This window comes from Etheostoma spectabile, chromosome 2 (genome assembly GCF_008692095.1).
Source record: "Etheostoma spectabile isolate EspeVRDwgs_2016 chromosome 2, UIUC_Espe_1.0, whole genome shotgun sequence".
NCBI lineage: Eukaryota > Metazoa > Chordata > Actinopteri > Perciformes > Percidae > Etheostoma > Etheostoma spectabile.
This window is the reverse complement of record NC_045734.1, coordinates 31,760,658-31,787,056: the sequence shown is the minus strand read 5'-3', so window position 1 is coordinate 31,787,056 and position 26,399 is coordinate 31,760,658. Positions and strand designations below refer to the sequence as shown.

The following is a 26,399-nucleotide window of genomic DNA, read 5'->3' as shown; positions in this document are numbered from 1 at the left end:
AAACACCTTGCTCAGTTCTCAGAGAACCCGAGTTATCCTCGTAACCACACACCTCTGTCCTTCAGTTAATTGGGAGCTGATTGGTATGAGTCTAGTTCCTATCTGACAAGTAGAACACACTGACAGTCGTCACAGAGAAACAACATGTTGTCAGCTGATCATTTTCACTCATTTGGACCAATCATCTTCTCCATCCTGTAAACAGCTTACCCATGATGCAGAGAGAGAGCACCCGGCTCTCAGAGGAGAAGTTATGAGAGAAAACATCGAGCTGATAAATACAGCTGTAGTTTCCTTGGTGGGCGTGTTCTGCAGCAGGGAACAGGAAGTGGGCATAGTGATTGACAGCTGCCTGTGTGGTGTTGTGTGCTGAGTCGGAGGAGGTGTAGCTGAGCTGGAAGGAGCCTCCTGGGTACTGTGGCTGGATGGAGCAGCTGATGGTGAAGGTGGAGCCCCAGAACACCTGGAACCCCTGCTTCTGGTCCTCCTTGTAGACCCCGACGATGAAGGAGGACACAGAGATGTTCGGCTGCAGGAGCAGGTCTGGAAACACAGAAACAGACAGACAGACAGATAGACATGTTAGAGAGACAGTTTGAAACTTCCAGAAACAAGTCCACTTTTCTACTCTTTGTCCTGGATAACTGTCCAGTTCACGCCAGTATATCATGGAGGTCAACGGGAGAACACGCCAGTAGATCAATGTTCAGTGTTAGAGCGGTTGCCTGCCAATCGGAAGTATATATATAAATATATATATATAAATAAAATGTATATTTTCTTGTATATTGTTAAAAGAAAAGCATTCATCTATTCATTTATTCACCTCTATGACGGGCTTACCTGAGCAGGAGAGATTAACCAAGGAGGAAGAGGAAACTGATTCTGCACACTCCCTCAGAGCAGATCCAGACTCAACACAGTCAGACCTGATCATCCACATAGCTTTGCTTGGGCTATTTAGTCTCTCTCCTACAGAAACAGCAGAGCCACAGTCTGACTCGCTGCATGCAGCAGCTGATGTCTTTAGGATCTTGTCAGAGTATCTCACTGGTCTCCATTCTCCTTCATGTTTCACCTCCAGTGTCCCTGCACAGCGACTGCCCCCCCCCACCAACCTGACAGGCTCTGAACAGAAAGCAGAGAGTCATCAGCGAAATAACAAAGTGAGTATTATTAGAAAAGAAATTAACCAAATCAGAGCTGCAGCTCCTCTTCTACCTGAGCAGGTGAGTCCAACAGCTTTTCCAGGTGAGCAGGTGTTTCTATCTGAGCCTGAGCTTCTACAGTCCAGGAGAGCAGACTCATTGCCTCCACACTGGAACTCTTTGGTCTTCATTGGAGGCTCCACGTCTCCATAGAGCACCCCCTGGAGGACTGAAGGATCCCCACAGCCAAGCTCCCTACAAACCACCTCTGCATCTGTTTGGTCAAAGTCCTGTTCACACACTGAGGACCAGCGCTGGGTAGACTGGTTAGTCTTCACCTCCAGTCTGCCTGAGCACAGACTGGTCCCATTCACTAGTCTGACAGAGTCTGGAGAGATGATAGAAGATAACAGAGAAAGAGAAAAGACCCCAGACCCAGAACAAGAGGACATCAAAACACAACTCACTGATTCAGACTGGACTCAGCACCGCTCCAACAGAAGATCATCACTAACACCAGAACTCATCTTTATACCGCCCGGGGAAAGTGGGAATTTGGGGACGCGTTAACATTCAAAGTCAATAGAATTATATACGTAAATACATATATTTCTGATTCTGATTCAGAGGGTGTGTGCCAATTACAGGGGTATCACACTTCTCAGCCTCCCTGGTGCTGGAAAGGAGGGTCCGGGCTGATGGTCGAACCTCAAGTTGAAAAGGAACAATGCGGATTCCGTCCTGGTCGTGGAAAAACAGATCAGGTCTTCACTCTTGCAAGGATCCTGGAGGGATCCTGGAGGATCCAGTTGAGGTGGTTCGGGCATCCGGTAAGGATGCCTCCTGGGGGGCCCCCCTAGGGAGGTGCTCCATGCACATCCAGCTGGAAAGAGGCCTCGGGAAAGACCCAAGAGTAGGTGGAGGGACGTCCAGCTGGGAGGAGGCCTCGGGGAAGCCAGGACTAGGTGGAGGGATTATATCTCCAACCTGGCCTGGGAACGCCTCAGGATCCCCCAGTCGGAACTGGTTGATGTGGCTCTGGAAGGGGGAGTTAGGAGTCCTCTGCTGGAGCTGCTCCCGCCGCAACCTGATGCCAGGTAAGCGGATGAAGGTGGATGGATGAATCTTACTCTTTAACAAAAATCCTTTCCATAATGTTGTCAGACACTTAGAATATTAATCTGAGTCTGTCAGCAGCAACAACAGAAGTTTTGTGAAGATAAATACAAGCTGGACAATTGCTAAACTCAGCACAGATCCACTTCAAAATAGTTGTGTGACAGAAAACTCAGATTAGACAGATAGTCTAGCTAGCTGTCTGGATTTACCCTGCAAAAATCTGAGGACCAGGTAACCATAGTCCTCAGTTATCCACTGTTGTTTAATTTAAACAGAAAGAAAGAGGAAGGAAACAGAAGGTACATGCCTCTGGCTGAATGTCCTGCAGCACCGGAGCAATCCTGGAAGTGGAACGTCAAGAATATGGACTAGCTAACGGGTAACATCCACTGCCATGAGGTCAGGGTCTAGCTCTGCTCTGGGTTTTACTGCTGTTTGCTAACTTCATTTAACGTTACAAAATTACAGCTGTAAATTATCCCACCAAGGGGACGGGCTTACCTGAGCAGGTGAGATTAAGGAAGGAGGAAAAGGACTCTGATGTTACACACTCCCTCAGAGCAGATCCAGACTTAACACATTCAGACCTGATCCACCAAACAGATCTGTGTGAAGACTCTTCTCTCTCTACAGAAACAGCAGAGCCACAGTCCATCTGTCTGCAGGCAGCAGCTGCTGTCTTCAGGCTCCAGGTAGATTCATAGCTTCTCACTGGTCTCCATTCTCCTTCATGTTTTACCTCCAGAGTCCCTGCACAGCGACCGGCTCCCCCCACCAACCTGACAGGCTCTGAACAGAAAGCAGAGTCATCAGCAAATGAACAAAGTGAGTATTATTAGAAGAGACATGAACCAATCAGTGCTGCAGCTCCTCTTCTACCTGAGCAGGTGAGTCCAACAGCTTTTCCAGGTGAGCAGGTGTTTCTATCTGAGCCTGAGCTTCTACAGTCCAGGAGAGCAGACTCATTGCCTCCACACTGGAACTCTTTGGTCTTCATTGGAGGCTCCACGTCTCCATAGAGCGCCCCCTGGAGGACTGAAGGAGCCCCACAGCCAAGCTCCCTACAAACCACCTCTGCATCTGTTTGGTCAAAGTCCTGTTCACACACGGAGGACCAGCACTGGGTAGACTGGTTTGTCTTCACCTCCAGTCTGCCTGAGCACAGACTGGTCCCGTTCACCAGCCTGACAGAGTCTGGAGAGATGATAGAAGATAACAGTGAAAGAGAAAAGACCCCAGACCCAGAACAAGAGGACATCAAACAACAACTCACTGATTCAGACTGGACTCAGCACCGCTCCAACAGAAGATCATCACTAACACCAGAACTCATCTTTATACCGCCCGGGGAAAGTGGGAATTAGGGGACTCAATAACATTTAAAGTCAATAGAAATATGCAAATAGACACAACATTTGTGTCAGTCAAGCCGGCGCTGTGTACTGCCTCCAACTGCCTCCAGAGTCCTCGGGGATTACGTATCCCGAAAACGACTCCTTCTTCAGTCGGACGGCTTCCCTGACCACCGGTGTCCACCAGGACGTTTGAGGGTTACCGGGCATCGTCATTGTGTCCACTAAATGTTCTGTTGTTGCTGCTGACATGAAGGTAAATACAAGTTGCACAATTGCAAAACTCAGCACAGAGCTGCTGCTAGTCATGCCAAACAGAAAACTGATTGGCAGAGATCTGAGGACCAGGTAACCATAGTCCTCAGATTGGACAGATAGTCTAGCTAGCTGTCTGGATTTACCCTGCAGAGATCTGAGGACCAGGTAACCATAGTCCTCAGATTGGACCGATAGTCTAGCTAGCTGTCTGGATTTACCCTGCAGAGATCTGAGGACCAGGTAACCATAGTCCTCAGATTGGACAGATAGTCTAGCTAGCTGTCTGGATTTACCCTGCAGAGATCTGAGGACCAGGTAACCATAGTCCTCAGATTGAACAGATAGTCTAGCAGCTGTCTGGATTTACCCTGCAGAGATCTGAGGACCAGGTAACCATAGTCCTCAGAAATCCACTGTTATTTAAATTTAAACAGAAAGAAAAAGGAAGGAAACAGAATATACATGCCTCCGGCTGAATGTCCTGCAGCACCGAAGCAATCCTGGAAGTGGAACATCAAGAATATAGACTACCTAACGGGAACTTCCACTGCCATGAGGTCAGGGTCTAGCTCTGCTCTGGGTTTTACTGCTGTTTGCTAACTTCATTTAACGTTAAAAAAATTACAGCTGTAAGTTATCCCACCATGGGGACGGGCTTACCTGAGCAGGTGAGATTAAGGACGGGCAAAAAGGAAGTGGAAGTGGAAATTGATGTTGTACACTCCTTCAGAGCAGATGCAGACTCAACACAGTCAGGCCTGATCTCCCAACCAGAACTGTATGAGGACTCTTCTCTCTCTACGGAAACAGCAGAGCCACAGTCTAACTCTCTACAGACAGCAGCTGCTGCCTTCAGGGTCCAGGCAGAGGAACTCACTGGAACCCAATTTCTGCTTTTTTTCAACTCCAGTGTCCCTGCACAGCGACTGGCCCCCCCCACCAACCTGACAGACTCTGAACAGAAACCAGAGAGTCATCAGCAAAATTAGTTAATTCAATTTAAAAAGCTGAAACTGTAAATGCTGATTCTGTCTGAGTCTTTTCTGTCCTTGTGTACCTGTTGAGGTGAGTTCTCCTTCAGCCTGGAGTCCTGAGGAGAAACCAGAAGGTAAACATCAGTATGAGGCAGCGTGATTGGATCACAGCCGTGGACACAACAACCTCACTCAGGTTGTTCTATGAAGAACCTTCTAGCAGCTCAGAACATTCTAGCAGCTCAGAACCTCCTCAGTGAACTAAGACTAGTAAAGGAAAGCATTATGACAACTGGGTTGGATTAAAAACGAGTGGTGTCTCCACTGATGGAAGTAATGATGACACAAGGGAAATGAGTCATTTTGATTGGAGGAGACTTTAATCTGGTCCACCGACTCTAGGGCCACAACACCTGAGGCACTACATCAGCTGCAGGGACATCACTGCACATGGACCCAGTTATGGACCCTAAAACGAGCCGTGCTCATCATTACAGTACATCTTTGAAGAAGAAAACACTGACAGACATTACTGCCTTTAAAAGCAATAGGCTCCAGAGACTGTAGGGGGGGGTAAGATAACTTATCTGGGTTGGTGTGGGTGGGGTATTTCAGGTTATTGATTTTAATGCCGTGCAATTGTCCCATAATATTGCTACTTTTACACATGGTCCTAATAATGTAGTCACCTGTTCTCCCTCATGGCTCATTCCTCCATATATGTTTTGGTAAAAGTCACTTCAGATATAAACACATTATTTAATCATGTATGAAAGTAAGAATATTGGTGTTGGTATTACACACACTCTAGACACATAACGCGCGCACACAAACACACACACACACACACACACACTATACATAACACACACACACTACACATACCACACACACACACACACACACACTATACATAACACACACACACTATACATACCACACACACACTATACACACACACACACACACTATACATGCCACACACACACTATACATACCACACACACACACTATGCATAACACACACACTATACATACCACACACACACACATACACACTATACATACCACACTCACACACACACACACTATACATATTACACACACATTAAACATACCACACACTATACACACCACACACACTATACACACACACACACTATACATACCACACACACACACACTATGCATAACACACACATTAAACATACCACACACACACACACACACACACACACACACACATTAAACATACCACACACACAAACACACACACTATACATACCACACATACACACACACACATACACAGCTGAACAAACTAAAGATGTGTTTAGACCAGACTGTTTCCTGTTTTACTTCACAATAAAAGCCTCCTGTGTTTGTCCAGTTGAGGTTGTTTTAATGTGGAGCAGCAGCAGGAAGTGCTGTGTTAGCGTTAGCATTCAGCTAACAATCAGCTGAGATCCGGCTGCAGGAGAGAGAACAGGAGACACAGATATCAACCTGATCAACACCAATCACATGATGCATGGGGGGGGGGGGGGGGTCACCGCGAAACTTTCTGCAGAAATTCCCGCTTATCGATAAAAACCACGCGGATGATTACTGATTATCAGCAGGACGACAGGATGTCACTCTGCAGAGTTTCACACAGACTTAAACACATTTAAAACATAAAACCTAAACTCCAAATATTAAATCCCCCCCCCCCCCCCCCCTAGTCCAGAATGGGAGGGGGGGGATCACCAGACGCCTCCCGATACGATATCATCACAATATTTACGCCACGATATGAAATTATTGCGATTTTAAACCTATTGCAATATTCTGCGATATGTTGCATTTTATAACTTTTTTTTTTCAACTGCTAATTTTTTCCCGATTTCAAATGACGTCCCCAAACGGAAACTTATCATACTATACTTATACATACTTTATGTCATCATTAGTTCAGTGGTTGGTTAAGTAATTAGCGTTAAGGTTGGATGTTGCAGAAATAACAACGGACTCAGAATCCAGTCAGAAACCTGGTTTGATTTGATGAAAATCTGAAGGATTCTAACGATTCGACTGAATCCATTTTCTCTTTTTTTGTCTTTTCCGTCTCTGATTTAAAGATTGAAATGTGAATATGAAAACGTTTGAGTAAAGAATCAATGAATGATAAGAAGAGATGATGTTTAATTCTATAAGTTAGAGTTATTCTAGGTATGTGGATGTGTTTTTTCACTTGAGAGGTTTTGTATTTTGCACTTTTTTGGAAATAAGAAATAAGAAAAATGCACGGACATATATATTTCAGTCCTAGCAAGAGCTGAGCACATTCTGGAACCCAAATCACTTCACATCCTATACTGCTCACTACTGTTACCTTATTTTAATTACTGTGTAGAGGTTTGGGGAAACACTTATCAACACTCACTACAGCCACTAGTCATTATGCAAAAAAGAGCAATAAGAATCATTCACAACACCGGATTTCGGGATCATACAAATTCATTATTTCTAATGTCTAAATTGCTAAAATATCATGATTTAATTAAATATCAAACTGCAGTATTCATGTTCAAAGCAAGAAATAGCCTATTGCCTGGGAATATTCAAAAGATGTTCACTGAAAGGGAGGGAGGGTACGATTTAAGGGGAAGAGGACATTTTAAGATTAATAGATGTAGAACATCAAGAAAAAAATTATGTTTATCAATGTGCGGAGTTAAATTGTGGAACAAACTAGATGAGAACCTAAAGCAATGCCCAAACATATTCCTTTTCAAAAAAATGTACAAAGAAATTAGTTTTAGAAAGTATAAAGAAGCACTGTAGAAAGTTTTGTTTGTGTTTTTTGTTTTGTTTATTTATTTATATATATATATATATATGAGGGTATGTGTGTGTGTGTATATGTATGTATATGTGTGTGTATATATATATATATATATATATATGTATGTGTGTGTGTGTATGTGTATATGTAATATGTAAACATAATTATAAATATTGTAAAGCAATGCAAGAATTAAAGGGGTAGGAGTACATAAGTTTTACTTCTTCCTACTCCTTTTCGCACATGTAATAGAGGGATGTTAAAGAAGGATACTTTGTTTGTTATGTTTCTCTCCAATTTTTTTGTTTTATTATTTCTTTTTATTATTATTTTTATTTTTATACACTTTCTCTTGCACGTTCGAAATAAAGATATCAATCAATCAATCAATCAATATCTGGAGAAATAACTTCATAAAATATCCATTTTTTTAGTGTTTTCCTTCTGGATTTTTTCTGTTTTAAGTTGAGACATGTTGTCAAGGTACTAGATTTGTATATAGACCATGTATTATGGTCACAGTAGTTTTTTTTATTAATTTTACAGATGCTTTACTTGGACGGAAATAGAGATTCTGTGTTCTAACCTCTGTAGCTCTGTGTCAGTAAGGCCTGGTGCCACACTGCCACTAGAAACTAAAAACCTGAGAGTGTTAACTTCCCAACGACCTCAGGGTCACCCCAGAGGGCCGAAGGATGTGGAAACTGCAGCACTGATTTTTGGGGTACAAATTTAGGCGAGAAAAGCATGGATTTTCAAGTGTTGTCTTCTCGTCAAATTGAAAATCATCACTTTTGTTGATGCTTTTCATCGATGTTTTTAACTTTTTCTTATGTTTTTGTCCCTTTTTTTTCAATGTTTGTCACTTTTTGGACCTTTTCAAATCCACGTAACACTAAATTATAAATTTAAGTTCACAGTTATTTTTGGAATTTATGGTCAATAAACCTCATTTATAGGAAATTATACCTGATGTTTGAGTTAGAAAAGCAGAAATTAGGAATTATTGAGACTAAAATTAAAGGAATGGATGTTGATGGATAATCACAGACTGGAATATGTCAACTTTTACTCAATACTATTTTGAAACCACTATAAAATTGAATAAGACGCCCTAAAATTAATGAAAGTAGAGATTTGTACTTGGCAAAGAGCGTTGGAATCAATCATGATATTTTGGGGAATTAAGAAGAACATTGATATAGGAAAATGGGACAATTTGACCCGAGGACAACATAAAGGTTAAAGCAGAGCGGTACCTGAGCTCCACAGCAGCAGCAGCTGCAGCAGGTGATCCATGTCCAGGTGATCTATGTCCAGGTGGACGTGGTCTCTCTCTGTGTCCGTCTTCCCCGTCTGTCGGCTCTCTGCTCTGATCATCACATGTTATGTCCTCAGGTTGGGTCTCGTACAGGAAGAGGCGGAGCTTTACTGGATCCATGTCCTGTAGTGTGATGTAATGTGAGTGCTGAATGAACCCGGTCCTACAGCATCTCACCTGTTGGACACACACACACCTTCTCTTGTGTGGACACGAGACACAACTAAATAAAAGTACTACACATCTGTCTTGGGCTCTGCCTCGTTAAACTCCAGTCACCGGCTGGATTGCTGGCAGCTGGATCTCACTGACACTCACCTGGGTGTTGTAGTTTTAGACTGGCGGCCATCTTGGTTGTAGGCTGTTGTGTCTCTGAACTGAACGTCTCTGAACTGAACGTCTCTGAACTGATTGTCTCTGAACTGATGCTCTGATAAGAAGCTGCACACACACGACAGATTGTAGGACTGTGGTTTCTGACATCTTCATCAGATTAACGCTAGCACCGTCTTGTTGCCGTGGGAACATCATCAGACTGTCTTTCACATGCTCCAGCTGGACTTAACATTATATTGTTTTGTGATCAAAACATTGATTCACACACACACATACATACACACACACACACACACACACACACACACACACATACATACATACACACATATACATACATATACACACACACACACATGCACGCACACACACACGCACACACATACATACACATACACACACACACACGCGCACACATACATACACATACACACACACACATACACACACACATACACAAACAAGTGCATACACACACACATACATACAAATACACACACACACACACATACATACATACACATACACACACACACACACACATACACAAACATGCACAAACACACACATATACACACACATACACACACACACACATACACACACATACATACGAACACATATACACACACATACATACACACACACATATACATACAAGTATATAGATATATTAGTATGTAAATACTGTATAACTCTGAATGTGACGACTTTGTGAGTTTCTTTAATGATAAAATTATAACAATTAGAGATAAAATTCATCCTCTTTTGCCCTCAATTTCTAACCTCTTTCTATTTGTTATTTATGACTAATGAAAACACTTAATTCGTTCCATAGTGCTTAACTGCTGCACCTCGCCCAATGGGAGACCTGCGTACATTTGTCTAGTGTAGGGGGGTCTGGGGCACATTTACTTAGTGTAGGGGGGTCTGGGGCACATTTGACTAGTGTGGGGGGGTCTGGGGCACATTTACTTAGTGTAGGGGGGTCTGGGGCACATTTGACTAGTGTTGGGGGGGTCTGGGCACATTTACTTAGTGTAGGGGGGTCTGGGGCACATTTGACTAGTGTTGGGGGGGTCTGGGCACATTTACTTAGTGTAGGGGGGTCTGGGGCACATTTGACTAGTGAAGGGGGGGTCTGGGGCACGCCTGCCCAGAGGAAGTTTTGGCGTAATAGTCCAAATCTGTTGGCCTCAAGCACTTTCTATACCATCATATACACTGATCTGAAGTGTCATTCTCTTTTTATTTGTGCTTTATATTTTCAATTCAATGTTCAATTTGAAAAATGAAAGAAAGTTGGAACTTGTCTCCTTTCACTTGCTTTAAATTCAACTAGCAATTTGTGATATGTTAACAGAATACTGAAAGCAGAAGAATGGATAACACTTTTATTTATTGCAAGATATATTGTTATTGTGATAGACAACAACTTATATTCAACTTGTGTCTCTATGCTGTTGTTTTGTGTCTTACTGGTAATTGTTGAGCTCTTTTGCATCTTTCTTCCTTTTGGGTCATTCTCAGGGGCTTCCAACTAATTTGGGTTAGGATATCCCATCCTCAAAAGTATTTAAGCCTCTGCATAGCCCTTTTTTAAAGATTTTTTGGGGGGTTTTCAGCCTTTAATGGACAGGAATGTTAGGGGAGAAAGGGAAAAAGAGGGGGAAGACCTGCAGGACACAGTCCCAGGTTGGAATCGAACCCTGGACCTTTGCATAGAGGCATGAACCTCTACGTATATGAGCGTATGCACACACCTCTGGTCTCATTGTTCATTATGCAGAGTAAAAACACTTAGTTAGGGTTCTGGATGGGGAGATGGGACAAATGGGACCAGAACCCCGGTCTCCTGGGGGAAAGTCCTGTGTTGTTTGACCCATCCACCCTAAAACCCTCAAAGTGCTTCTTTTATCTATGTGTGTGTGGTGTGTGTGTGTGTGTGTGTGTGTGTGTGTGTGTGTGTGTGTGTGTGTGTGTGTGTGTGTGTGTGTGTGTAGAATCCACCTTCCTTCACCTCAGCTGGCAAACCCCTCCAACCAGTCATGTGTTCAGCAGGGACACATTTACGACTTTTGTCTGGCCAACACGGATATGATATTAGATATGATATTGGATATGATATTGGACATGATTTCCGTGTTGGCGTGTTGAAACATGCCAACACAGATATTATATATGAACAAGGATATGATATGCGCGTTGGTGTGTTTTAACATCAAAGCTGTCAAAGTAAACCTCCATTGAGGACAAGTTGGCACTGTTCCAACTACAGAGCGTAAGTGTGTCCTGGCCAAGTTTTTATGTCTTTGTTTCCTGGTCTTTAGCTCTGTGTTGAATTCTGTGCATGCAGAAATTAGACATAAACAAGCAGCACAGGCTTCTACTTGAGTCTTTTTCAGGTTCAACGAGCTCAAACGCCCCACTTGTTTGTGTTGTATCTGCAGGAGGCTGGCGAGGACCTGACGGAGTGTTGGATTATATCGTGGCCGTGTGTGTAAAATAATTTAGACTAATTACAAAGATAACTACATGCTGTCTGTGTAGAACAGGGGTGACCACACTTTTTCAGCTTGCGAGCTACTTTTAAAATTACCAAGTTGAAATGATCTACCTACTATAAAAATGCAAAAACATATATTTATATATAAATATATTGACAATTATACGTACAATATAAGTTGGTGTACCTTGCATAACTGCATTGACCCATATGCACAGGAGCTGCTGACAGCCAGCCTCAAGTACATTTCCAAATGATCATCAGTCATGGTGGAACGGTATTTGGACTTGATAATCTTCGTGTAGGAAAAGGCTAACTCGCATAAATAAGTGGAGCCGAACAATGCGGTCAAGGAGGTAGCAGATTTCCTCATGTTGGGGTACTTTGCCTCTGTCAGTAAGTCCAAAAACTGGCCATGAGCCCTAGACTTGAGTTCAATGTCAGCTTGCAGTGTCAGGATCTCATCCTCCACTCCAGACCAGTTCAGGTGGAACAGTGTCAGGATCTCATCCTCCACTCCAGAAGCGTTCAGGTGAAACAGTGTCAGGATCTCATCCTCCACTCCAGACCAGTTCAGGTGGAACAGTGTCAGGATCTCATCCTCCACTCCAGACGCGTTGAGGTGGAACAGTGTCAGGATCTCATCTTCCACTCCAGACGAGTTCAGGTGAAACAGTGTCAGGATCTCATCCTCCACTCCAGACGCGTTGAGGTGGAACAGTGTCAGGATCTCATCCTCCACTCCAGACCAGTTCAGGTGAAACAGTGTCAGGATCTCATCCTCCACTCCAGACGCGTTGAGGTGGAACAGTGTCAGGATCTCATCCTCCACTCCAGACCAGTTCAGGTGAAACAGTGTCAGGATCTCATCCTCCACTCCAGACGCGTTCAGGTGAAACAGTGTCAGGATCTCATCCTCCACTCCAGACGCGTTCAGGTGAAACAGTGTCAGGATCTCATCCTCCACTCCAGACCAGTTCAGGTGAAACAGTGTCAGGATCTCATCCTCCACTCCAGACGCGTTCAGGTGAAACAGTGTCAGGATCTCATCCTCCACTCCAGACGCGTTCAGGTGGAACAGTGTCAGGATCTCATCCTCCACTCCAGACGCGTTCAGGTGAAACAGTGTCAGGATCTCATCCTCCACTCCAGACGCGTTCAGGTGAAACAGTGTCAGGATCTCATCCTCCACTCCAGACGCGTTCAGGTGGAACAGTGTCAGGATCTCATCCTCCACTCCAGACCAGTTCAGGTGGAACAGTGTCAGGATCTCATCATCCACTCCAGACGCGTTCAGGTGAAACAGTGTCAGGATCTCATCCTCCACTCCAGACGCGTTCAGGTGGAACAGTGTCAGGATCTCATCCTCCACTCCAGACGCGTTGAGGTGAAACAGTGTTGCAACTTTCATGTTGAGTATTTTTGTGCATAATGCTTGTTGGTGTATTATGCGGTGGTAATTGAGGAAGTCGGGGAAGGCATCATTCTCCCTGCATTTGGCAATAAATCCATTTGAGTGGCCAACCATCGTCCGTGGTAATGGACAACAATTTGCACACTGGAATCTGAGTTTTCTCTAGAGAAGAAACTTAGTATTGAAGTAATGCAGTAAAGCAGGAACTGTGCATTTAGTTTCTGTTTTTATTGTGTTTTCACAACAACGTGGGTTAGTAAATCTACTGAAATGCCAACATAACGGGGGGGGGGGGGGGGGGGGTGTGAGAGGAGAAAGTAGTGGTGAAGTCATGTAGTTCATGGTTGTAAAAAACAATGGTTGTCTGGACGTCTTTGCTAAGCACAAACCAGGACATAAGGCATCAAGAAATTGTTTGGGGGGGGGGGGTCATGTCTTATTTCTGAATGACTTTAGAGGGTCATTGAAAAATGAATCGCTGGCAAATGGGGGGGTCAGGTCTATTTTGACAAAGCATCCCAAAACTCCTCTGTTTGCCCCTTGAATAAATAATGAAACTCCCTAGTAGTAGTAGTAGTACCTTTGGGGGGGACTTTGGCTTTTTCACTTTGTAAACCTATTGTATGCACAAAAAAGATATATAACACAAGTAAGGAAAGGAAAAAAGCCAGAAGCTCAGAGACCTGAGACTTGACTCAGACTCTAGCTCAGAGACTTGACTTAGACTCTAGCTCAGAGACTTGACTTAGACTCTAGCTCAGAGACTTGACTTAGACTCTAGCTCAGAGACTTGACTTAGACTCTAGCTCAGAGACTTGAGACTTGACTTAGACTCTAGTCTAGTAGACTCTCCCCTTTTTGTTTTCTCGTTTGGGAGAGGTGAAAGTAATTTATTTGTGGCTCATTCATTATCTGAATTCACCCCATTATTTCTTGTATAATTTATATTTACTTTCCCTACAATGTTCTAATGTCTGTCCTAACTTCTCTACCCATTGATATCAACAGCTTAATGCCACTGGATTGTTTTCCAAGTATTAACCCTTGTGTTGTCTTCCCATCAAAATTGAAAATGAACACTTTTTTGACACTTTTTTCAACGTTTTGTCACTTTTTGTTACGTTTGAACGCTACACAAAACTAACTTATTAACTTTAGTTTTACCGTTATTTTTCGAATTTATGGTCAATAAACCTCATTTATAGGAAATTATATGTTTGAGTTAGAAAAGCAGAAATTAGGAATTATCGAGACGATGATGATAATCACAGACTGGAATATGTCAACTTTTACTCAACACTATTTCAACAACACTTCACTTTGTTAAAAATTTAATAAGACACCCCAAAATTAATGAAAGTAGAGATGTGTACTTGGCAAAGAGCGTTGTGTGGAATCAATCATGTTATTTTGGGGAATTAAAAAAAAAAAAATATAGGACAACATGAGGGTTAGGGTTAGTATAGCCAGTTTAATTTTGAGATTGTTCTGTAGACGTGTTACTGTTGGTATTGTAGAAGCTGGAGCAGGGTGTTCTGATCAGTAACGAGCTCGTGTTTATTAATGTTTTTCCCCAGAGAGAATAAATCATCATGATGAGATCCTGGGTCACGGTGTGGTGAATAAAATAAACCCAACGCAGTTAAACCCAGTGTTCATTACACCCAGACACCATCTGATCCTGACATTTACACCCTGTTAAATATTGGTAAAATATCAAAAACCTACCTGCACCACCGCATGGACTGTCAATCATGATTAAGACCCCGCCCCTTTCCAAGGTATATAAGGGACTCTCCTTTCCCTCCAACACCAAACACACCAGGCCGATCAAAGACAGGATTGATGTGAGTTTAAAGGACATTTCTCCCTGTGTTCTCATCATTATCATTGACTGTTTATTCTGATTGGTTGGTATATTTTATTAATGTTAGATTGCAGAGTTTCTTCCTGTTGAGTAACAACAACTGGACTGCAGATTGAGAATGCATTAATGATGTAAATCAGGTCAACCTGAACTTAATTTGTAGTTATTGAATGTATAATGCGGTTCATATCTGTGACATTTTTTCAGTGACAGTCATCAGCTTGATCTTCTCCTTCGTGTCAACACCTCAGCAAAGGTATTCATATTTTAATATTTTAATAAGTAGTGTTGTCTTTATGGAGAGGACTCGTCACAAATACTAAATCATATACCTTTAATATATAATACACATATAACTAGTTGGATATTTTAATTTGATGAATGACTCATTGCACTCATTCAGTGTCTGCCATTATCTCCCAGCATGCAGTTTGTTGACTTTCTTTAACATCTTTCCACAGATGGCATCAGTCCTTCCATTGGCTGTGTGTCTCTGTCTGTCCAGCGGACTGCTGGCTGCATATGTAAGTCCACTCTTAAAACATAAATATAGAAAATGTTCAGGCAGCTCATTGCCTGGACTTTGTCCCATAATTAAACATGGAAATTTGGTGTGTAGTTACTGTAAAGATACATTTTACAATAATTTACAATCTTCCCTTTTGAGGAACTCTTGGCCCTGTTCAGCACATATAGATACAGACGCTCGTATAATGATGCTAGTTACTCGTGGTTATGTTAACTCCCTGGTTGTGTTGTTTGAAGCACATTAAAGTCAACTGCACAGCTGTTCATTGTTAATTCTGCTACTAATAACTCTCAGCTTTCCATTTTTGTTAATGTAGTTGCACTCATTGAATGTGAATTGACATTTGTGTGCTGATCAAACCTGTTCTCCAGGAACCATAATCTTATACCATCAACGCTAAACGTGAGTTAGATGTGATTAACCCTAAACAGTAGAACATCAGTCCAGTCTCCCCAAAATTAAATGTCATTGGCTGTTAAAGTCTTGTGTTATAATAAATTTATATTATTGTGATGATAACAGATCGTGGGGCCCAGGTCAGGACAGGATCTGTGACTCATTGCGTTGCTGATTGGAGTCTTGCATTGCCAGCTCTATCTCCACAGTGCTGCAGAGGAACAATCCCATAAATTAAACATTATTAAATGAACAGTTGTCCATATAGACTAGTCTGATTGGTTCTGGTGTGTTTGTTCACACAGGGTGCCCCCCCCGCCTGCCCTCCTGATTGGACTCAGTTTGGCTCTCGCTGTTTTGAATTCTACATCGAGCCAAAGTCCTGGCTCGATGCAGAGGTACAGCACTTCTATCTATCATAACATATGCATGCTAAATACCAGTGAACTCTAATACTTTACTGCAGTTTAAGTATTAATACCACACTGTAAAAATACTCTGTTAGAGTAAATGTCCTGCATTGAAACTACGTCATTAATCATTAATAAAATATAGCTAGTTAAAGTATTAAAACCAGTAACTAAGTAGCCTATATTTACTCTTACTGTAACATAGTATTCTTACAGAGTGGTATTGGTAGTTCTACTGCAGTACAGGATTTGACTACTTCTTCCACCACTGATTAAAAGTATAGACATGTCCCCTGTGACTGTGTAACTGTCCTGAGATCTGTTAACAATGTGATTATGTTTTGTTTGACATTTTAACCTGATGACATTGTCTCCATTAGACCGCCTGCATCGCTGCTGGAGGGAATCTGGCGTCCATCCGCTCAGCTGCAGAACATGCATTCCTCAAAGAGTTCATCAACAAAGTGTCCGGTACCCACAAAACCACCTGGATCGGAGGCAGTGACGCAGTGAAGGTGAGACTGTAATCATCACACAGGAAGTGATGTCACTCGTCTCTCAGCCGGTCGTCATGAATGCATTCATATATATCCTCATGTTGTCCTCATGTTGTCTTCATATTGTCTTCATGTTGTCTTCATGTTGTCTTCATGTTGCCCTCATGTTGCCCTCATGTTGTCTTCATGTTGTCCCTCATGTTGTCTTCATGTTGTCCTCATGTTGTCCTCATGTTGCCCTCATGTTGTCTTCATGTTGCCCTCATGTTGTCTTCATGTTGTCCCTCATGTTGTCTTCATGTTGTCCTCATGTTGTCCTCATGTTGTCTTCATGTTGTCCTCATGTTGTCCTCATGTTGTCCTCATGTTGTCTTCATGTTGTCTTCATGTTGCCCTCATGTTGCCCTCATGTTGTCTTCATGTTGCCCTCATGTTGTCTTCATGTTGTCTTCATGTTGCCCTCATGTTGTCTTCATGTTGTCCCTCATGTTGTCTTCATGTTGTCCTCATGTTGTCCTCATGTTGTCTTCATGTTGTCCTCATGTTGTCCTCATGTTGCCCTCATGTTGTCTTCGTGTTGTCCCTCATGATGTCTTCATGTTGCCCTCATGCTGCCCTCATGTTGCCCTTATGTTGCCCTCATGTTGTCTTCATGTTGTCCCTCATGTTGTCTTCATGTTGCCCTCATGTTGTCTTCATGTTGTCTTCATGTTGCCCTCATGTTGTCTTCATGTTGTCTTCATGTTGCCCTCATGTTGTCTTCATGTTGTCTTCATGTTGCCCTCATGTTGTCTTCATGTTGTCCCTCATGTTGTCTTCATGTTGTCTTCATGTTGCCCTCATGTTGCCCTCATGTTGTCTTCATGTTGCCCTCATGTTGTCTTCATGTTGTCCTCATGTTGCCCACATGTTGTCTTCATGTTGTCTTCATGTTGTCTTCATGTTGTCTTCATGTTGCCCTCATGTTGTCTTCATGTTGTCTTCATGTTGCCCTCATGTTGTCTTCATGTTGTCCCTCATGTTGTCTTCATGTTGTCTTCATGTTGCCCTCATGTTGCCCTCATGTTGTCTTCATGTTGCCCTCATGTTGTCTTCATGTTGTCCTCATGTTGCCCACATGTTGTCTTCATGTTGTCCGTTATGTTGTCCTCATGTTGCCCTCATGTTGTCTTCATGTTGTCCTCATGTTGCCCACATGTTGTCTTCATGTTGTCCTCATGTTGCCCACATGTTGTCTTCATGTTGTCCGTTATGTTGTCCTCATGTTGTCCTACATCAATGTTCTTTGTAATTAAAATAACACGATTGATTCCACACAACAACAACAAGAACTCTTGATTTCACTTTGACTTAAACCAGTCTTTCTCCTCCAGGAGGGTACGTGGTTGTGGTCTGATGGATCCAGATTCAAGTACAAAAGCTGGAATGTGGGGCAACCTGACAACTGGTTTGGAGAGAACTGTCTTTTGATGAACTGGCCTCAAGGTAAAAAAAACACATTTAAAACATATTGTTCTTTGTTGCTTTTTAAAATACAAAGGTTAAATGTAATCAGTTCCGTTGGTTGTTAACTCTCTCCACAGGAAACACCTGGAACGACTGGGGCTGTAACAACCTGGCTTCTTTCGTATGCTCCAAGAACGTGTTTGTGTGACTGTGACACACCATCATGATGTCTCTACATCTCTAATCTCTATCATTGATTCATCTCTAATCTCTCTCATTGATTCATCTCTAATCTCTCTCATTGATTCATCTCTAATCTCTCTCATTGATTCATCTCTAATCTCTCTCATTGATTCATCTCTAATCTCTATCATTGATTCATCTCTAATCTCTCTCATTGATGCATCTCTAATCTCTAGCATTGATTCATCTCTAATCTCTATCATTGATCCATCTCTAATCTCTAGCATTGATGCATCTCTAATCTCTAGCATTGATTAACTTTCAGTTTGTTCTGCAGACAGAAACATTTCTCTGCTGACAGATGACTTACTTTCACTTGTTAATTATCTGAAGAGTTAAGGGAACGGTTCACATTTGGTTTTAAAATCAGACAGAAACTGGCTCACTGAGCTGGACAATTAGCATAAAGACTGGAAACAAGGGGAAACAGCTGGCTTAGCTTAGCATAAAGACTGGAAACAAGGGGAAACAGCTGGCTTAGCTTAGCATAAAGACTGGAAACAAGGGGAAACAGCTGGCTTAGCTTAGCATAAAGACTGGAAACAAGGGGAAACAGCTGGCTTAGCTTAGCATATAGACTGGAAACAAGGGGAAACAGCTGGCTTAGCTTAGCATAAAGACTGGAAACAAGGGGAAACAGCTGGCTTAGCTTAGCATAAAGACTGGAAACAAGGGGAAACAGCTGGCTTAGCTTAGCATAAAGACTGGAAACAAGGGGAAACAGCTGGCTTAGCTTAGCATAAAGACTGGAAACAAGGGGAAACAGATGGCTTAGCTTAGCATAAGACTGGAAACAAGGGGAAACAGCTGGCTTAGCTTAGCATAAAGACTGGAAACAAGGGGAAACAGCTGGTTTATCTTAGCATAAAGACTGGAAACAAGGGGAAACAGCTGGCTTAGCTTAGCATAAAGACTGGAAACAAGGGGGAAACAGCTGGCTTAGCTTAGCATAAAGACTGGAAACAAGGGGAAACAGCTGGCTTAGCTTAGCATAAAGACTGGAAACAAGGGGAAAAGACTTAGCATATGCTAGAAACAAGGGGAAACAGCTGGCTTAGCTTAGCATAAAGACTGGAAACAAGGGGAAACAGCTGGTTTATCTTAGCATAAAGACTGGAAACAAGGGGAAACAGCTGGCTTAGCTTAGCATAAAGACTGGAAACAAGGGGAAACAGCTGGCTTAGCTTAGCATAAAGACTGGAAACAAGGGGAAACAGCTGGCTTAGCTTAGCATATAGACTGGAAACAAGGGGAAACAGCTGGTTTATCTTAGCATAAAGACTGGAAACAAGGGGAAACAGCTGGCTTAGCTTAGCATATAGACTAGAAACAAGGGGAAACAGCTGGCTTAGCTTAGCATAACGACTGGAAACAGCTAGCCTGACTATCCAAAATGTCCCGATAGAAATTAAAGTGTATATTTTATCAGAGCTTTCTGTGATCTAAGAGGAGAATTTTAATATTTAAGGTTTAATGAACTGGTTTCTTTTAATTCTTAAAACTGATGTGTTGGGTTCTTTATTCATCTGATTTCCTTTACTATATAATCAACTGAGCATTCAAAAATAAAAGACATATAGTCTTAAACGGTGTCTGGTCCTGTTGTTCTTTTCTATAAGGGACAAAAGTCCCCTGTTGTGGGTTGACGTTGCCAGTAGAGGAGTCAGAGATGAGGTTTTGAATGAAGATGGGATGTTTTTATTATCCCAAAATAAGGCCATAAGGCAAAATATCAAAAAGAATAATAAAAAAGGGACGCTGTGTAAAAAGCAGAACAATACGCTTTAAATAGGTTTATCTTGACAGTGTCAGACCACCAGGAGGACTTCCTGGCCACCATGTTAGCCTGTTAGCGTGTTAGCGTGTTAGCCTGTTAGCATGTTAGCGTGCACATACAACATGCGACGCTGCCTATACATGTCCTCATCATCTGACATCTGATCCGTTCAGACGTGACCCAAATACTTAATTTTGCAACCAACAGTTAGCACTTGTCTAGCCAAGTCATCTGCATACATGAGATGGATCACTAGCATGTTACCCATCATGCATCCTGTCTTACACTGTCTCCGCTGGTCAGACAGGTCATCCGTGTAAATATTAAAGAGGGCCGGTGATAGTATCCCCCCCACACCCCCCACCCCCCCCCACCCCACGACGGACGCCATTACAACACCAAACGGATTAGAGAAGACAGTCCACCCCCCCCCCCCATTAGATCTGTAGGCTCTGATTGGATCCCCAGACCAGGATCCAGATTAGACCATTCGGTCCTCTCTTTGGCTCAAGTTTAAAAACAGCTTGTGGTGTTAACTCGGTCAAAAGCCTCGGAGAAACCAACAAACCAACAAAACGTTAAAAACAGAGGATTTGTGTCTTCTGGAGGTTTCTACAAATTCCTTAAGTGCACAGATACTTAGACCAGGACCAAGCTTGGCCTTGAAACCACGCACGCAAACGGACACACATATACACACACATATACACACACATATACACACACACATACACACACACATACACTCACACACATATACACACACACACACACACACATATACACACACACACACACACACATATACACGCACACATCACATACACACACACTCACACACAACATACACACACACATGCACACAAGGAAACTGACATGAATACACACACGCACACACACACGCACACAGACAAACTGAGATACACACATTCACACACACACAAAATTTGATACACACACATCCTCGCACAGACACACACACTCATACACACACTCAAACACTCAGACACACACACTTGCACACACACACACACACACACACACACACTAACACTCACACACACAAACAGACACACACACACTCGCACACAGACACACATTATAACCACAGTGTGTTAACCATGTTTATCTTGATGCTTTACAGAATCTACATAACTACACACTGTGTGTGTTACACCACCCACTCTTTGTAGTCCACACACACACACACACACACACACACACCTCCCCCTCCTGGGGATCTCAGGGGAGTGTTGCCACACATTCTTGAGTGCAAACTTCATTGTAGCCGTGATTCAGAGCCGCTCATGTCCAAATAAGACGAAAAGCTCTCAGCTCGCTGCTGTACACACACACGACGGTCTGCATTTATACTGTAAACAGTTAAAAACCCAAAACCCGGAGGTGGGACTCCGTGTGAACTGGATTCATTGAGAAATATGTGGGTTAAGACAACTGTGGACAAGTTTTGCAAATGTATAACATCAGAGAGGAGGAAGAGTTATAACCCAAAATACCCAGGAATTTAAGGTTGGTTACAAAGAATCCTCATTTACACACAACACAGGCATGAAACACACACAACACACACACTCTCACACAGACACCCACACACACACTCTCATATATACACACACACACACACTCTCATATATACACACACACACACTCTCACACACAGACACACACACTCTCACACAGACCATCTCTCACACAGACACAACACACACCACACACACACTAACTATCACACAGAAACACACACACATTCTCATATATACACACACACACACTCTCACACAGACACACACAGCACACACACACTCGTCCACACAGGACACACACACACACACAACTCCCACAGACACACACACAACACACTCTCACACAGGGACACACACTCTCACATATGCACACACACATACACACAAATACTTCCACACATACACACACACATGCACACACAACATACATCAACACATACTCTCACACACACACTCAACCACACACACATACTCTCACACACCACACACAACTAACACACAACACACTGGGCCTTTCCCCTCTCATTCCGCCTGCTCTGGTGTGCCTACTGTCTATGTCCAGTATACCAGGATGTTGATGAGACATGAGGTTACCATGGTAACTGCCTCTTGTCTATGTCCAGAGTACCAGGATGTAGACATGGGGTTTGGGGGCTTTAACTGAGATCAGTTCTTCTTCTACTGGAGATAAAAACACTTTTGGCTCAAAACTCCGCTTAAAGTGTTAAAACGTTGTGTAACGTGATTATAAACGTCGCCTCAGGACTTGTTCTTCCTGACTTGGGAGTTGTTGGACTTTATTCTGAATTCTGGACCGGTCTGTCTTGATTTAGGACTCAAAGGGCGCGCGTGATTGACTCGTAGGACGTCCCTTCTTCTTCATGTGAGACTGACCCGTGAAAGATAAAATACCCTGTCCCATGTCTGGTTGTGTGTTCCTGTCCGGCGTGGCGGAAATAACTTCCTGTTGTGGGTCAGAAATCTGCTGTCAAGTTGATGAGGAAAACACAGGAAGCCAATTTGACCTTCAGAATAAAAGCATTACATAAAACCCATAACACAACCATGTAAAAATCCATCCAGATTCTGATATATTTAAGTTTGTCCAATTAAACAAACACAATATATATTATATATATATATATATGCATTTATACATAAATGTATTTATGTGTTTATAGTATATGTATTTAATGTAGCCTATATTTGTGTATATATGTATGTATGGTATGGTATTTAAGTTATATGTGTGTGTGTATATATGTATATATCTGTACTTAATGTATATGTTTGTATATATGTGTATTTAATGTATATATGTGTATTAATGTATATATGGTATTAAATGTATATATCTGTACTGATGTATATGTTTATGTATTATGTGTATTTAATGTACATATGAGTATATATGTATATATCTGTACTTAATGTATATGTTATAGGTGTATTTAATGTCTATAGTGTCTATATGTATATATCTGTACCCAATGTATATGTTGTGTATATATGTGTGTTTAATGTATATATGTGTATTTATGTATATATGTGTATATATGTGTATGTATGTATATATGTGTATTTAATGTATATATATATGTGTAGGCTATATGTGTATATATGTATATATGTATGTGTGTATTTATACATGTTTATACACACATACAGTATGTATGTATGCAGAGCTAGCAGAATATTCGATGCTTTTATTTTGAAGGGAACGAACCGGAAGCCCTATAGTGTGTTACCGTAACTTGACATACTTTCCCCCCATAGCTGCCGCGGCCCCTCCCCGGGCTCGTTCCCGTGTTTCTCCAGCTTTCATCGGCTGAAACAAGCGCACGGACCGCCGGCCAGAACCGGACCGGACTCGGGCTCGACTTCACGGTCACTAACGGCTTCGGTACCACCGGAAGTAGCGGTTTATGACCCACTTGTGCTCGCGGAGCGTCAGTTGCATTTAAAAGAAAGCAGTTAAAAGCAGTTTGAAGGGACTCCGTGGTAACGGTCGCTAGCTAACGCAACGGACAGCGTCTTTTTGGGGGTTGTTTTGGTCGGTTAACCGCGGAGGGTTCGGTGTTAGCAGCCATGGTGGGGGGACGGACGGGTCTGGGACTAGTGGTTCTGCTGGGGCTCGGTCTCCAGCGGTGCGGGTCCTTTAACCTGGACGCGGAGAAACCCTCCGTGTTCTCCGGTCCCGAGAGGAGCTACTTCGGCTTCTCGGTGGACTTCTTCAAGACCTCCAACAACCTGAAGTAAGACGGGGGACGGGGGGGATGGATGGGGACAGGGACGGGGGTGGGGGGTCTGATCTGGGGCATGCAGGTCGGGCTATAACAGGACAGGAAGACAGACAGAAAGACATAAAGAAAGACAAAAAGACAGAGAGAGAGACAGACAGACGTAAAGATAGAAAGACAAACATAAAGAAAGACAAAAAGACAGAGAGAGAGAGAGAGACAGACAGATGTAAAGATAGAAAGACAGAAATACAGACAGACAGACAGAAAGACAGAAGAATAGACATACAGACAAAAATAGAAAGACAGAAAGATAGAAAGACATAAAGAAGGATAGATAGAAAGAAAAGAAAGTATACAGACATGAGACAGACATGAGACAGACAGACAAAGACATAAAGATAGAAAGACAGACGTAAAGACAGACATAAAGACAGACATAAAGACAGAAGAATAGACAGACAGACAAAAATAGAAAGACAGACAGAAGGGTATAAAGACATAAAGATATAAAGCTCTGGAACAGCCTGCCCGAGGAAATCAGGTCAGCTGAGTCAGTGAGTCTTCTTAAAACATACTTTTATAGGAGAGCCTTTCCCGATCTTATTTGACTTTATTTTTACCCCTCTTATTCTCAAATTGGGTCAAACTGGGTCAAATTTGGTCAAATTGGGGACAACATGAGGACAGCATGAGGGTTAAGGGAAACCAGACCGAGTGAGACCTGTATGTGGAATCGAACCGCTAACCCCCCCCCCCTCTCCCCCCCAGCTCAGACGTCCTGGTGGGCGCGCCGCGGGCCAACGCCTCGTCCACCGGCAGCGTGGTGGAGAGGGGGGCGGTCTACAGCTGTCCCTGGAAGACCTCCTCCGCCTGCCAGAAGCTGGAGTTCGACACCACAGGTACCAAAAACTGGACCAGGATGAGGTCTCAGTCCTGCTTCTAGGACTAGATCAGGGTGAGGCCTCAGTCTTGCTTCTAGGACTGGAGGCCTCAGTCCTGCTTCTGGGACTGAACCAGGATGAGGCCTCAGTCCTGCTTCTAGGACTAGATCAGGGTGAGGCCTCTGTCCTGCTTCTGGGACTGGACCAGGATGAGGCCTCAGTCCTGCTTCTAGGAGTAGAGGCCTCAGTCTTGTATCTAGGACTGGACCAGGATGAGGCCTGGTCTCTCTCCCCCCCCCGGTAGCAGACTATTAGTGAAGGGATAGTCAGACAGCTGTGTTGTCTCGTGTCGGGACACATTCAGGAATGTGGAGGTGGGGGTGGGGGGGGGGGTTTGGTGGGGGGGCGTGGCCCCCTTTTCTGTTTGAACCTGAATCCAACAGCGAAGGTAATTTAACGAGGGATTTATCGTTTCACCTTGAGGGAAGAAAGAAAGAACAGGTAGAAGAGAGAAAGGAAGTGGAGAAACCTCCATTAATAAGGAAGAAAACTCCAAAGAAACCTGACCAGGCCCACCTGGGGGGGGGGGGGGACCATCTCAGGGACTACCCATGAAGCTCAGTGAGAGATCAACAAGGGGGGGTGTGGGGGGGTAGTCTGAAGAAACTAGAACATAAGACCTGTTTTCACTTATTTAACTTAGTTGTTAAGAACATGTGTTCATTCCTAGTTCTGATGCTTCAGAGATAATCTCCAATGGAAACAGTCCTGGAGATAAATAAAGGAATCTGATTGGAGGAGAAGGTGGTTTCAAAACTTCTATATATATATATATACATATATATATTAGTATCAGTACTTGTATTCCCGTCTGCAATTTGGAAAGTACACTAATCCAAGTTGGGATTAATTGTGCAGCCTTAACTACTTTAACGACATTTAGGAGACCCACATGGAACGGGACATGTTTTCTTCTGACGTCTCCGTCTGTTTCCTGCGTGATAAGAGGACACAACGGTCTACTGGGGAAAAGGACGCTAAAAATAAGCCGTGCACGTGAGATATGTGCACGTGCGAGCAGCTGATTGTCTCTCGGGGACGTGTTGGACGCCGTGAGACACGTTGTCTTCGTGGGAAGTTACAATGTGGAGTTGGACAACGTTAGGCTGTAATAATACTTCCTGGTGGGCCGCGGACCACAGTTTGGTTCCATGGTTCTCCTCTCTCTCTCTATGTCTGTCTGTCTGTCTCTCTCTTTCTGTCTGTCTCTCTCTGTCTCTCTCTCTCTCTATCTATCTCTCTCTCTCTCTT

The 26,399-nt window shown here is 43.0% G+C and overlaps 3 protein-coding genes across 3 annotated transcripts; 2 read left to right on the top strand and 1 right to left on the bottom strand.

The window, feature by feature from the left end:
• Positions 1–814: 814 nt before the first annotated feature.
• Positions 815–13,252, bottom strand: LOC116702496 (scavenger receptor cysteine-rich type 1 protein M130-like). Its single transcript, XM_032536722.1, has 9 exons — positions 12,087–13,252; positions 9,318–9,440; positions 8,938–9,050; positions 4,935–4,967; positions 4,538–4,831; positions 3,147–3,461; positions 2,769–3,056; positions 1,222–1,536; positions 815–1,128 (listed from the first exon to the last, which is right to left on the bottom strand). Exons 1-9 carry the CDS (start codon positions 13,250–13,252, stop codon positions 815–817), a joined length of 2,961 nt encoding a protein of 986 aa, XP_032392613.1.
• Positions 13,253–15,329: 2,077 nt separating this feature from the next.
• LOC116703677 (galactose-specific lectin nattectin) lies at positions 15,330–19,041 on the top strand. The gene is made up of 7 exons (XM_032538587.1): positions 15,330–15,378; positions 15,584–15,646; positions 16,353–16,445; positions 16,838–16,972; positions 18,328–18,439; positions 18,538–18,640; positions 18,876–19,041. Exons 2-6 carry the CDS (start codon positions 15,584–15,586, stop codon positions 18,606–18,608), a joined length of 474 nt encoding a protein of 157 aa, XP_032394478.1. The 5' UTR covers positions 15,330–15,378; the 3' UTR covers positions 18,609–18,640; positions 18,876–19,041.
• Positions 19,042–23,619: 4,578 nt separating this feature from the next.
• On the top strand, positions 23,620–25,150 carry LOC116702488 (integrin alpha-V-like). Its single transcript, XM_032536713.1, has 3 exons — positions 23,620–23,631; positions 23,741–24,219; positions 24,976–25,150. Exons 2-3 carry the CDS (start codon positions 24,053–24,055, stop codon positions 25,148–25,150), a joined length of 342 nt encoding a protein of 113 aa, XP_032392604.1. The 5' UTR covers positions 23,620–23,631; positions 23,741–24,052.
• The last annotated feature ends 1,249 nt before the right edge of the window (positions 25,151–26,399 follow it).

Coding starts and splice junctions, on each gene's coding strand:
- LOC116702496 (XM_032536722.1), bottom strand. CDS start 13,252: ATGAAAGTTGCAACACTGTTTCACCTCAACGCGTCTGGAGTGGAGGAT. Junction 3,057..3,146: donor TGTTGGACTCACCTGCTCAG/GTAGAAGAGGAG, acceptor CTTTCTGTTCAG/AGCCTGTCAGGTTGGTGGGG. Junction 1,129..1,221: donor TGTTGGACTCACCTGCTCAG/GTAGAAGAGGAG, acceptor CTTTCTGTTCAG/AGCCTGTCAGGTTGGTGGGG.
- LOC116703677 (XM_032538587.1), top strand. CDS start 15,584: ATGGCATCAGTCCTTCCATTGGCTGTGTGTCTCTGTCTGTCCAGCGGA. Junction 15,647..16,352: donor GCGGACTGCTGGCTGCATAT/GTAAGTCCACTC, acceptor TTGTTCACACAG/GGTGCCCCCCCCGCCTGCCC. Junction 16,973..18,327: donor GAGGCAGTGACGCAGTGAAG/GTGAGACTGTAA, acceptor TTTCTCCTCCAG/GAGGGTACGTGGTTGTGGTC.
- LOC116702488 (XM_032536713.1), top strand. CDS start 24,053: ATGGTGGGGGGACGGACGGGTCTGGGACTAGTGGTTCTGCTGGGGCTC. Junction 24,220..24,975: donor AAGACCTCCAACAACCTGAA/GTAAGACGGGGG, acceptor TCTCCCCCCCAG/CTCAGACGTCCTGGTGGGCG.